At 31.8% G+C, this 13,454-nt stretch overlaps 1 protein-coding gene across 1 annotated transcript in view; it reads right to left on the reverse strand.

The window, feature by feature from the left end:
• Positions 1-573: 573 nt before the first annotated feature.
• LOC107440461 (multidrug resistance-associated protein 1) overlaps positions 574-13,454 on the reverse strand; it is a gene marked incomplete in the record, with an annotated part of 56,196 nt that continues 43,315 nt past the window's right edge. The window contains 6 exon segments of the mRNA XM_071185973.1: positions 574-771; positions 3,068-3,262; positions 6,324-6,490; positions 9,072-9,230; positions 9,386-9,532; positions 9,663-9,764. Coding sequence (XP_071042074.1) covers positions 660-771; positions 3,068-3,262; positions 6,324-6,490; positions 9,072-9,230; positions 9,386-9,532; positions 9,663-9,764 — 882 coding nt within the window.

The raw sequence follows: 13,454 nt of genomic DNA on the forward strand, positions 1-13,454 counted from the left end.
AAAAAAAAGTATTTTAAACCCTTATAGATTTTTTACGAAAATTGTCCGCAAAAAAATGACAACTAATATATTTTAGTTCGCGGGNAAAAAAAAAAAAAAATGCTTCGCGGTCCGGATGCAGCCAGCGGGCCGCCGTTCGTTCGTTGTAGTGGAACTAGGCGTCTAAGGTCTCGCGGCCCTTGTCAGCGAGCCTTAGGCTGAGTTCGTGCACGGATTCCCTGTTTGCGAAGCGGACACTCCACTCCTTCATCTGGGATAATGGCAGTAGGCACCTGGAATAATATCTTCAAGAAAAATTTAAAGATGGCTTGGAAGAGTAGTTGGCCCGGTGGATAGAAGTGACGTCACTATGGCTTGTTTTCTGGTAGGAGGGATATCAACAAGCTGCCAGTTGGTAACCACTGATTTAAAGTAATTAGTTTTGCATTTCTAGTGGATTGTAACATTTGTTGAATTAGTATTGCCAGTTTGCCTATGCTGCACCGGAAAGGGTTAAAACATGAATAATTCTAACAAGTTGAAACATTGTATACTAAATTTACTTACATAATTAATAAAAAGCATGGAGACATATTTATGTATAAAATTTTTAATGAACAAAATAAAATCAATAAATATAAATTAAAATCATGCACATTTATGCAGTTAGTTTTCCAATTCTAAATAAGTCCTGCATCTTTGCACATTTCATGAAATCTTGATCCGTTGTCTTGAAGTAAAGTTGAAGGATTTCCCACTTCTAGAACTGTTCCGTTTTCCATAACAACAATTCTGAAATATATTGAAAAAAAGATTTTTGCTTTGCATGAATTTTAAATGAGACAAAATTAATTTAAAACAAAAAATTAGTATATTCTTAACAAAAAATGACATTTTTGAATTAAAACGAATGAATCTAAAACAGAAATCGTCAAGAAACGAGGGAATATAGAAGTTAGAACTTTTCTCCTTTTCGATTTTATAATTTTCTCTCAAAATTTTTGCTGTAGGATATATTTCGTGCACTTACTATAAAATAGTGTATTTGTTAAAAAAAATTTCATAATATAATTTTCTAATTTTTTGTCCTATTACTTCACAAGCACAAAAAATCATGGGATTCTTTAATAACAAAATTGCTAACGCTATTACTAACACTATTTAACGACTGAAAAGCTTAAAAACTGATACTTGGATTGAAACGTGTTTAACTATAAATAGTTTTAAAAATATAAAAATCGTTATAAATAAATACAATAAATAAACACCATATTCTTTGTAAATTTTTCACCGTTTCATTTGCTTTATAAAGTGACGAAATAAGATCTTAAAAATCGAATTTTTATCAATTAAAAATGCAAGAAAATTTACTTCTATGTTAAAAAATTTTTTTAGATAGTCAAAGAAACAAGTCGAACCTATTTTGGCGAAAGCTGTAGTTTTTAAAAAAATTTATTTATCATTTCTGCGACAAATAAAAAGATTTAAGTTTCTCCATCCTAGGATTAAAATTTTTATTCATTTTTTAATATTTCTAAGAAAAATTTTAAAAAATATCAGTTAAACTTTATCCTGGGATAAAAAATCACTATTTTTTTCATTTGTTTATCATTTCTGCTACAAATAAAAAGATATCAGTTAAACACTCTCCTGAAAAGAAATTTTTTTTCTAGTACATTCCCAGAGCTAAATGGATCAGTTTTTTGCCATGATTTCAATTATATTTATTTGTTATATTTTTAATGAATCCACAATTACATAAAAATAATATGGGTAGCTTATAAAATTAATAAAATTGCGTTTTTAAAATTTTTGAAAAAAAAAGTTTAAAATTGTATTTTTAACAAAAGAGAAGATATATAAATAATAACATTATTATAAATCTTGCTGAATACATGAAAACTTCCTAAACGTCTTACGTACTTGCAAATATAATTGCATACCTGCCAACTTTTAATCCCTTCCATTATCATTTTTCCCAGTGGTATTAAAATGGAATTAAAACTTCAATTTTAAGCAAACAAATACGTTGTATTTGAGAAAACTTAAGTTGACAACCATGATAGTAACGCATATTAATATATGTGCTTAATTTTAGTAAGAATAGTGGTGATCAAAATCATCTAAAACTGAAGTATATAAAAGAAAAAATAGTATATACTTACTACCACTTTAAATATGAAAATAAAATCTTCCGGAAGATTTGGCAGGTATGTAATTGGTGTATTAAAAAGGTTAGTAAAAATGCATGTAAAAATCCATGGGTGAAAGCCCTTATATAGCAAGACGGAAAAGAGAAAAACCTGGCACGTAAAACATTTCATTCCTGCATTTTTTTCGAAAAAAATGAAATATCTGTAACTATCAAGATTTCTTTTATAATTCTGGCATATATGTAAAACTGCTTCTTTTCCAAGATAAAGTAGATATTGTTGAAAAATTTAAAAAAAAGAATAAGTAAACTCCTCCCCAAAACTAGCTATAACTGAAATGGTTTTACTACCAGCCTTTCCTCTTTTCCGTCTCGCTTTCACCCCTGAATGTATCAGCAATATATCATTCATGCATAGCTGGTTGTTTAAATGACTCGGTGGACTTTTATTTTCATAAGATTTAATTCATATCAATAAAAAAAATTCTTGAAAAATTTCAAGAATTTAAAAATGAACTATTTAAAAGTTGTTTGAAATGGGTTGAAAATAATTAAATAGATTTAGATATAATCAGTCTTCTTATCAAAGCTTTAAAATCTTATGGACCATTTAGCAAAATGGTTTTTCGTTTAGTACTTGGATAAAGGATTCTTTCTTACAAAGAAAGAAAAAAGAGATTTAATCATTGTGAAGCTTTGCAGTTTTATGTTTGCTTCCAATCAGGGAAAGCCCTAGTTTTTGGAGGCGAAGCAGTTTTATTTTCTGATTATTGGTCCTACTCTGAGTATAATTTTGCTACCAATTTTTGAAATCTCGCCCCGTAATCAACGAGTTAGCATCTGTGGAAGTTATTTAGTAAACAAAACGAATGCGTTTTTTTTTTTTTTTTTTTTTTTTTTTTTTTTTTACAATGAGAAGTAATAAAGTATACCTACTTGTCATAATCGAGTACTGTGTTCAGCCTATGGGCTATGGTAATAACAGTATTCTTTACAAATGCAGTGCGTATTGTATTTTGAATGAGATTGTCTGTTTCTATGTCAACAGAGGCTGTCGCTTCATCCAAAACCAAGATCTTCGTATTCTTCAATAGCGCTCGAGCTAAACACACCAATTGTTTCTGTCCAGCACTGAAAAATATTTTGCATATTGATTAATCATTTATTTCAAAAACATAACTCATTATGAGATACTTTTTTTAAATTTTATTTTATAACTGGCGTTGAACAGTAGATCCAATTCTGAGTTTGAGGCTATCAATGTTAGGTATTTTTGAACCCAGTGAAGAAGACAAAGGAACTTCAAGATCAAACAAAGGAGTAAAGTAATCATTGCAAAGAACTTTATGATAGAGCCAACCTTCATTTGCTTTAGTGGGAGAGGAAAGCCAGAAAACCTCCCAAGGTTAGCTGAACAAGAAGTGGATCCTAACTAATAATCCGTCTACCACCAAGAATATTTTTCTTCGGTACTGAGGTTGGTGCGAGCCGGGAACAGAATTCAATTCGAGCAGTCACAGCTGGGATTTGAACCTGGATCGCTTCGTGAGTGTTTTAATCCTTATAAGCCATTGCGGTTCAAGAGAAAATACACAAATCTATTTAAAAATATCGATAATATCAGACGATTTATCATTCATCAATCAATCAGTCGACTAAAATTATTATTACAAATTGTATTTATAAAATCAAAACCAGGAATAATTTAAAGTCCTTGATAAACTAAATGTTGAAATCAAGATTTTTTGGCAATCTTTAAATTGTGGAATGAATGAATTATTTTATGAAAATATCGTAAACAATTAAAAAAAGTCCAAGGGCAATGGAGTTTGCATAATAAAGTTGTATGCTTTAAAGCTTTAAGTAAATCAATTGTAAATGTTTAGAGCAATCTATATTATATAAAACGCTAATACGTACGTATGTATGTATGTATCAATAAAACCGATGATATTTCTTTTCTCGCGCTGGCAACAGTTTTCATTTTTAATTGATTGGATTCGGCGCGCAAGAGCACGTAGTGAGCAACCAGATAACAATACCCAGAGTGAGCATTATCAGGTTGTTCAATTCAGATTCATGCACTAAAAACATGACAATATTTAATTTAAACTCAATTAGGAATTAATTAATTAATTGAAGTGATAATGCTTTAAAAGGCCGCTGTTGAATTGATATTTTTCTACTGGGAGCTACCTAAACGTTTAAAAAACGTTTAAGTGTTTGTATTGAATGCATTGAATTTTTTTATATTTCGCGTTTGTTTATGCATTGAATTTTCACGCTTTAAAATGCAGAATATTAGTGAAGCAATATTTGATAATTTATTTTGCTAATATGTTTCTTATTTAACTAATGTTTTGATTTTTTCACCATGTACAATCTAAATAGCTAAAATACTTTTTTAAAAGCCAATAAGAACATTGGTAGAATTCTTCTACATAAGTACAATACTATGTCTTTGATGATAAAATACTATGTCTTTGATGATAATATATTATGTCTTTCTGCTAGAACATTGTGTTCATTGGCGAGCGAGCGCAGCGAGCCATGGTTCACGGCGTGAACAACATAGGATAGCGTAGCAATTCTCGGGGGTTGGCGAGCGTTAGCGAGCAGGGGGCGGAGCCTCCTAGTTTAGAAGTATAAGTACTAAAATAGATTTTCTTTTTTTAAAAAAAAGACACTTTTTGAAGTTTGTGAAAGGTACTTTAATCTGTTTTCACATAACTCTAAGAGCGCTTTATTTTTCTCATTTATAAAAAATTAAACTTAGACAATGGTCAATGTCCTCTCAGATTTAAAATGTAACAAAAAATGATAAGAAACATACGCCTACTTATTCTTAATTTTCACTTACAGATTAAGTAAATTATAAAATTCGTGAAATTTTTCACTTTTATTTGGCAAAAAAAATTTACTTTAAATTTTTTAGACTAGTATGAACTTGATCTTTTAAATATTTTCCCTAAAATAATAAAGATTTGAATATTTTATTAACCTTTCGTACTCGAGGTACTTGCAACGGTTTACCCATTTAAGACAACTATTGCGATAAAGCAACATTTTGTTTCGACGCACAAAGCAGTATAAGAAATGTGATTAAACATTTATGTGCTTAAGTTTTAGAACTTATTGTTTACGCCATAAAATGCGTGGCGACCACATGCTGGATATTGGTGCGAGCTCGGTATTTGGTGCTAAGTGCCACCAACCGATTCATCTTTACTTGGTTATCATGTACTAACAAGTCATGAATATAAACTTATGCTGAGTCGTGGCATGATCTCTTACATCAGAAAGCCTTCACATGGTTTTTAATAAGTAGTCTGTGCAGACTATTTAAAAAGTGAACCAGTGGTGCGCATAAAACCAAATTCTATTTCAAAAGTAATTAAGAGAAAGTTATCATATATGTATATTTGAGAATTGAATCTGCAGTTGTTGACAAGTGAATAAGACAAACCAATCGCAGTCATAAATTTAAAAAAAATTATGAAGTATATTTGCAATCACTTTATTCTTTTTACTAGATATTGTATTAAATGGCTCTTTCGAAGGCTAGTTTACCTTCAATGTGGTGCGATCAGACCCATAAGAAACCGTGTGGAGGCTTTCAATTATAGGAGGCATTAAAAATTTTAATATTTAGACTGGTCGATTATTTAAAGACTACAATGATGTCAGTTAGACGCTGTTCTTGTAAAAGGAGTTAATATTTTTAATAATTTTAAATTGAACTGAGTTTATTATTTATATTTCATAAATTAATTAATTCTCAATGTAAAGAGGAGCAATGATTTCATCAAAAAAACTTTCGACACAGAATGAATTTAAATATTATATGATTTTATATAAGTGGCAAAAATTCAAATTTTTATTGATGCGGTGTAACTGCTGAGTAATGGCTCACATTTCAACCCTTTGCACTCGAGAGGTGACTGCCGGTCACCTCTGTCACCTGTAAATTACCCACCACTCTAAATGTGAAAATGTTTTCACCCTAATGTTTAGTTACCACTTCATTCGGTGATCTTCTGGTATTATAAGGTAAGTTTGTAAAAAATCTTTCAAAATATTAATGGTTGCATCCAATTTTTTTAACAGCTGAAAGAACTTCGAGTGCAAAGGGTTAAAAGTGAAAGAAATTAAAATCAAAATGATATTTTCAATTTCAAGAGCCCCTACATACCTCAGATTTCCACCATTCTCTTCAATGTTATGCTCTAAACCCTCATCCAGAGAAGTCACAAATGACTTTAAGTGAGATCTTTCCAAGCTCTGCCAAACATCATCATCGCTGTATTCATCATTGGGATCTAAATTGGATCTTAATGTACCCGTAAAGAGAACTGGATCCTATTTAATAAAAACAAAACTATTAAATTATTTCACATTTAGAAACATTCGACTATAACAGATGTTATTGTTAATTATTGTGATGTTTAAGGATGTGAATCTTCTGACAATCTTATAATAAAATAATTCCGGCAGTTCAAAGTAAAAAAGCAGAAAATAAAAAATGATTTTTACAAAAGATATTTGCATGATTTGCAAAGATCCTGCAAATATGATTATCATGATATTTGCAGGATGTAAAGAGGCTGACTTGCTGATATCAAAATTAAAAATTACGAAATCAAAATGCGATAGAGGAGTTGAACAAACTGTAAGTATTTCGTGAAAGCTGTAAAAAATTTATATAGATATTATTGAGTTCATTTACACAAATTACTTACAGAGGGCGCTGCAAACAATCGAAAAAAAGAGTGATTAGTGCCAGGGTTAAAATGTGTTGAAGGTTGTTGTTCCAAATTTGAGGCAACAACATGGGCTTCTAGTAATGGAATACCACAAGTTAAATTACTTTCTTACGGCATTTGTGTTTGTAAGAACACTGTATACTTTACAGCACCATCTGTTGGCCACTTGTGTAACTAAATTTCAAACATACGGTGTAAAATGGATGCAACTTTCACAATAGACGCACCGTTTGTTTCATTTCTCCATCAACCTTAGTTTCAGAGATTTCTAATTTTGAAATCAGTGAATTATCCGCCTAAAATCCTGTATATAACTAAATCATTTAATTACTATTTGATTTTTTAAATCTTATAATGGCGTATCTCTATTACGTACTAGAGCATATGGAGACCAACAATATTGAATTAACGTCTCATCAGTTTGACAGCTTGAATTTGCACCACAAGTAAATAGTGTGTTTGTAGTATTTTGTACTTAAACTTTTGACTGTTAAACATTTATATTTTAACACTACGTGGAATAATGACTCGGTTTCATTAATAAATTATTCAGTTTTGTATAGTTATCTTCTATACTGTTTTGCACACACATCAATTTCTTAAAAATTTATTTCTCCAAATCTTTCTAAATTCAATATAACGATCGTAACAAAGAGATTCTTAGATTCAATGATTGGTAAATCATAGAACATTCTAAAAAAATTAAAACATTTTCCCACACAAATCCAAACACATAATCCCACACTAAAACTAAATTTCAGCAATATCCACTGAGAAAATGTTTCTTTCTTTAACTGGAATTTCTTCCACTAATATTTCAAAAGTTTATTATAGTGAAGAAGTACGATGCCTCCAAGATATGACTATGTTAATTATACACAGTCCAGTCACATTAATGTGACCACCTGTCAAAAGCCAGAATAACCACCTTTGGCAGAGTGGACCGCTGTGAGACTTGCAGGAAGAGAGTCAGCAAGGTTTCTGAAGGTGTTCACTGGGATATTGAGCCATGCCGACTTCAGTGCCATGGCCAGCTGCGCTAAATTACGCTGTTGAGGATATGTGGCGCGAGCAACCCGATAGAGGTGGTCCCATAGATTCTCGATTGGGTTTAAATTCGGAGAGTTTGCTGGCCAGCGAGGTACGGTAAACTCATCCTTGTGCTCTTCGTACCACGCACATACACTGTGAGCTGTATGACACCTCGCATTATCCCGCTGGTAGATGCCATCATTCTAAGGAAAAATCATTCGCATAAAGGGGTGGACATGGTCCGCAAGGGCAGATGCGCACTAGTGCTGATCCATCGCTCCTTCCACAATGGTGAGTGCCCCCAGTGAATGCCAGTAAAACATTCCCCAAACCATAATGCTCCCTCCTCCATCCTGGATCCTTTCGGCAATTGTTGCAGGGTTTTTGCTTTCAGACGTTTCATGCTGTATACGCCAGCGTTTATCCGTCCGATGGAGCATAAAAAGCGATTCATCGAATAAAGCCACCTGTCGCCACTCTGTGGACGTCCAGTTGCGGTACTGGCATGCAAATTCCAGCCTTCGTCGCCGATAAACAGCAGTCAGCATAGATGCATTAACCAGGCTTCTGCTACGGAGGCCCATGCGCAGCAACATTCGCTGAACCGTTGTTGAGGATACGCACTTGGTAGCCCCTTGGTTCATCTGGGCGGTCAGTTGCTCAACAGTTGCACGCATATTTACTCGAAAGCGTCTCCGTAGCTTTCCTTCGCCTCTGCCATCTATAGCCCGTGGTGCACCGCATGTGGCACGCCGCTGATTTTGGATAGTGCCATTTTACCATGCACGGTATACTTTCGACACGGTGATACGAAAACAGTTCACAAAATTGGCCGTTTCCGAAATGCTTCCACACTTGGCCCGAAAGCCAATAATCATACCCTTTTGGACGTCGGATAAATCGCTACGTTTTTGCATTACGCCTACGCTTGAGATGCTTTCCGATGCCCTAGGACATCCTTTACATGCACTCTACTGTAATATGCTGCCACCTGCCTTCTGTGATTGGTTATTTCACGTTGACGTCGAAGATAGGGGGTGGTCCCATTAATGTGACTGGACTGTGTATTATTAAAACTAAAACTAATAATTTTTATTCGGAAACCCCTGATTTTTACAAACAAAAGAAGTAAGCTTTAAACTTACCTGAGGAATTATAGTCAATTTTGATCTTAGTTTATGCAGGCCTAGTTTAGAGATATCTACGTCGTCTATAAATATTGTTCCTGTCGCTGGTTCTATAATCCTAAACAAAGCCATGGTGATCGATGACTTTCCAGCACCAGTACGTCCTATTATGCCGACCTAAATGAAAATTAATTTCTCAATACAATTTTAAAAAGATAGCATTTCAAGGATTTATATTTAAATCAAATTCGACTGGGTTATTTTAGAACAGCCCAGATCAACGATGCAAATTAAAATGAACTGAAATGGAAAAAACGAAAACTGTCTCTTACTTTTTCACTTCCGTTTATAGATAGATTAAGGTTTCTCAATACTAAGTCCAGATTCTCTCTGTATCTCGCGCTGTAGTTGTTGAACGAAATCTGACCAATGAATGGCCAATCTTTGTTTTGACAGTCCAAAGGCGTATCCCATGCTGCCTAGATTTCAATAAAGTATGTGAAATTTAAAAAATAAAACATTTTGGGACATAAAAAAACGAGATTTTGTTTTAGTAAATTGAAAAACATTAAAGGAAAATAAAAAATAAAAGGAAGGAGAATGTCATACTTCAGAATCAAGTTTACAGTATTCGTCTACTCTTTCAACTGAGATAGATTTATCTTCAAGAAGACAGCTCAGTCTTACAAACCATTTAATAGCATCGGTAACCTATGGGAAAAATATTTTTAATTACATTATTTTCTTTATAAATATTAATGTTTGTTGTTTCCAAATACTATAAATCATTTTCTTTTGTTGATACGATTTAAAAATATAAGTAGTTTTAAATACACATAAAGATCTCAAGTAAAACTTTTCATGTAATTTTAAATGTTGCAAGAACAATAATCAAACATATTTTAATACTTATTTTATGCATTAATTCGTATCTGCGAAAGACATACAGGACTGATTTTTCAACAAGATTTGCATTAACAGTCATACTGTTTTTTTTAAATGCATAAATTTACACATTGTGTCAGAATATATAAACTCTAGGGAGCATATTTTGACAGTTTAAGTTTAACTGAAAAAAAAGTATTATTTTTCTTAAAAAAAATGTCTTTTGTTTTCACAAAATTTAGTTGTTTACCTCCTGGTCTTTTATTTGGCAGTAATCTGAAATGTGCTATTATGAAAATAGTTTCTGCAGGTTTAAACAAAGAGGCCAATTGCTCAGAATTCGACAAAATATTTTAAAAAAACGGTAGAAGACAAGAAGCTGAAAGTAGAAGATTTTCGGTTAATTTTGCCATCTTTTTAAAAGGCTCATGACAAAGCTGTGACAAAGTAGTATATCACATACTCATATAGGTGTCAACTATTCCGGCCATTGAGATATTTTTTTCTCAGTGGTCGTAATATTAAAATATTTTGCGAAAAAAATCCTTATTTTTAAAATTATAAATGGATTTGTTTTACCTACCACTAAAACTTCCTCTATGGCCTTGGCCCTCTATGGACTCGACTGCCCATAGAGGGTCAAGGCCTACTGTGCCCATCATTACCTACCACTACAAATCAATAATTTATGCCTATTTATATGAGCTAGATTAGTTACAATCATATTTTAAATACAATTTTAACTGTATATTACAATTTAATACTTAGATATATATCTAAGAACGAGTTAGACAAAATTTTACTATCACTTTAAATATAAAATAAAATATTGCACAAAAACTGGTAAAATTAGTATCACCCATGCTTCTCAATCCGAGTTAATAAAACGAACGGTAAATATTTCAATGTTTTGTAGCAAACCGATAATGTAAGCAATTTGGTCTGACTTAATTATTACTGATAGAAAATTATAGTAGCACTTAAGCAATTTTTAAACCATTTTGTCACTGCGTACTCTCAGTACGCAGTGACTCTCAGCAATGTACGCAGTAACGTACTCTCAGCAATGAAAAATATTTTCATCCTAAACCTATTTAAATACGAATGAAATTTTTATTTATTATGATACAAATATTAATTTTTCTTTTAAAATAACAAATTAGCGAAACCAAAAGTATATAACTGTATGTAGATAGCAAAGAAAATAAAGTAAATACGAAATAAACGAACAGAAAATAAATCAATAAATTAAAAACTTCCAAAATAAATAACTGAATCTATTGCAGGATAGGCACAGGTGACAAAAAAATACAAATTCTTGATTAATAGAATCTTCGGAATCTTGATTAAGTTTTATTGAAAGGGATTGATGAGCAAATGAGCAACTTTCAATAGCATATTTTTTAGTTCGTTGATAAAAGTGCCGCCAAATTTTTTTAAAATTTAAGAATGAATAATTTGAATTGTATCTCATAATGCAGTTACGTTCGTTCGTTGTAGTGGAACTGGGAGCCTGTGGCCTTACGGCTCTTTTAATGCAGTTACGAATGGTAGAAATCACATAAATCTCGGTGCGCTGACGCGAAGCGGCATTAACCGATTCATCTGTAGCATACCTGCCAACTTTTAATCTCTTCCATTATCATATTTCCCAGGGGTATTAAAATGAAATTAAAACTTCAATTTTAAGCAAACAAATACGTTGCATTTGAAAAAACTTAAGTTGACAACCATGATAGTACCGCATACCCTCCAACTGCTACGGAATTTCCGTAGTTTCAGAAATCTTCTTTTCAGACGGTATCCTGATTAACATAAAATAAAAAAAAATTTAAAANAATTTTAGCGTAACTTGTCCACTATTACTTATAAAAGTGCATGCCATATGGCTAGATTCTTAAGTTCTGATAAAAGTTTTATGAGAGATCCATTTGCTTTAAAAATTTCTACTTTGGTTCGCTACCACTAGAAAGAATTATTTTCAAAATCCTCATAAGTTGAAGGGTATGGTACCGCATATTAATATATGAGCTTAATTTTTGAAAGAATAGTGGTGATCAAAATCATTTAAAAATTTTTTATAAAAGAAAAAATAGTATATATTTACTACCACTTTAAATATGAAAATAAAATCTTCCGGAAAATCCGGAAGAGTTGAAAGGTATGCTGTAGTCATAAATCGATCATGAGAAGCAGTGAGGAGGAATGGAGATGGGAATGACCGGTCACAAAGTCTATATATATCGAGACGGAAAAGAGTAAAAACTGGTAACAAATAAATTTTTATATTTAGCTTTTTTTCGGGAAAAATAAAATATCCATAAGTATCACATTTTTTTAACAGGTGAAATTTACGAATTGAATTGTTTCTTCCCCAATAAAAAATTGATAGCAGTGAATTGCTTATTCTTAATAGATTTACAACTCCAGGAAATTATCTATTATTGAAATAGTTCTACTACCAGTGTTTTCTTTTTTCCGTCTCTCTTTAATTCCTGAGATATGATTGAATAACTAAAGGGACAACAAAACGTCAAAAAAATTAAGCTTCTGCCTGTTTTCGCAATTTTAGGAGCCATATTCCTTTTTTTTCACAAACATGAGAATATATATATATATATATATATTCATTTTTGTTTTGGCTTTCATTTGGATTTTTTTCATTTTTCAAATGCAAATGTGCAACTATAAGTCTTTCAAAATAGATTGTAGCACTTTTTTATTGTGAAGTTGACTTTAACAAGATCTATTTATGTGTATAATGTATCACAACTTTAAAGAAATGTGGAAATCATTAACATTTATTCTGATAACTTCCAAACCGTTGAGCGAAGTACATTTAAGGGACTCGGGAAACTACGCCTTCGCAACTGAAATAATTCTTTTAATGCACAAAGAGTCATTAAATTGTGCCGAAAGTGTTAAAGATTTAACGGGGGAGGTTGCTTTTAAGAACCCTTTCAAGCCCATTTTATTAGGATAGTTGAAACGAGAAAAGTTATTTTCTCGAAAAGTCATGAAACTAACACTTTAACCGCAAGGCAATTTAGACTTTAAGAGCCTTTTTACAACTATGATTAAAATAGTCAAAATAATGTCTTAACATATTAAATGCGCTTGTTACTTTGTGTTTAAACAACTGTTATGAAAATAGCTTGTACTCAACTTTATGATTTATTAATTACAAATAAGAGCGAGATATTTAACGTTTAAGATATTTATTACTTTGGGATAGACAGTTATTTATAAAGTTTAGATAAAGGCTGCAAATTTTCGAGACACATAAAGTACAGACAGAAAAAACATATGATAACTACATTCATTAAAAAAAACTGTTAACTATTTACCATCACAAAGAAGGTTAACCATTTCTTCATTAAAAGTTAACCCTCTTCCAAAGAAGGATTGTTTTTAATCGTTTCACATTTTAAATTTTTGGAAAAGTGGCCACTGTTTCAACAAGTGACCACTGTTAAAAATGTTACAACTGGCAACTAGTAAATTCTTAGTTACCCT

The sequence above is a fragment of the Parasteatoda tepidariorum genome, chromosome 9 (genome assembly GCF_043381705.1).
Source record: "Parasteatoda tepidariorum isolate YZ-2023 chromosome 9, CAS_Ptep_4.0, whole genome shotgun sequence".
Lineage (NCBI taxonomy): Eukaryota > Metazoa > Arthropoda > Arachnida > Araneae > Theridiidae > Parasteatoda > Parasteatoda tepidariorum.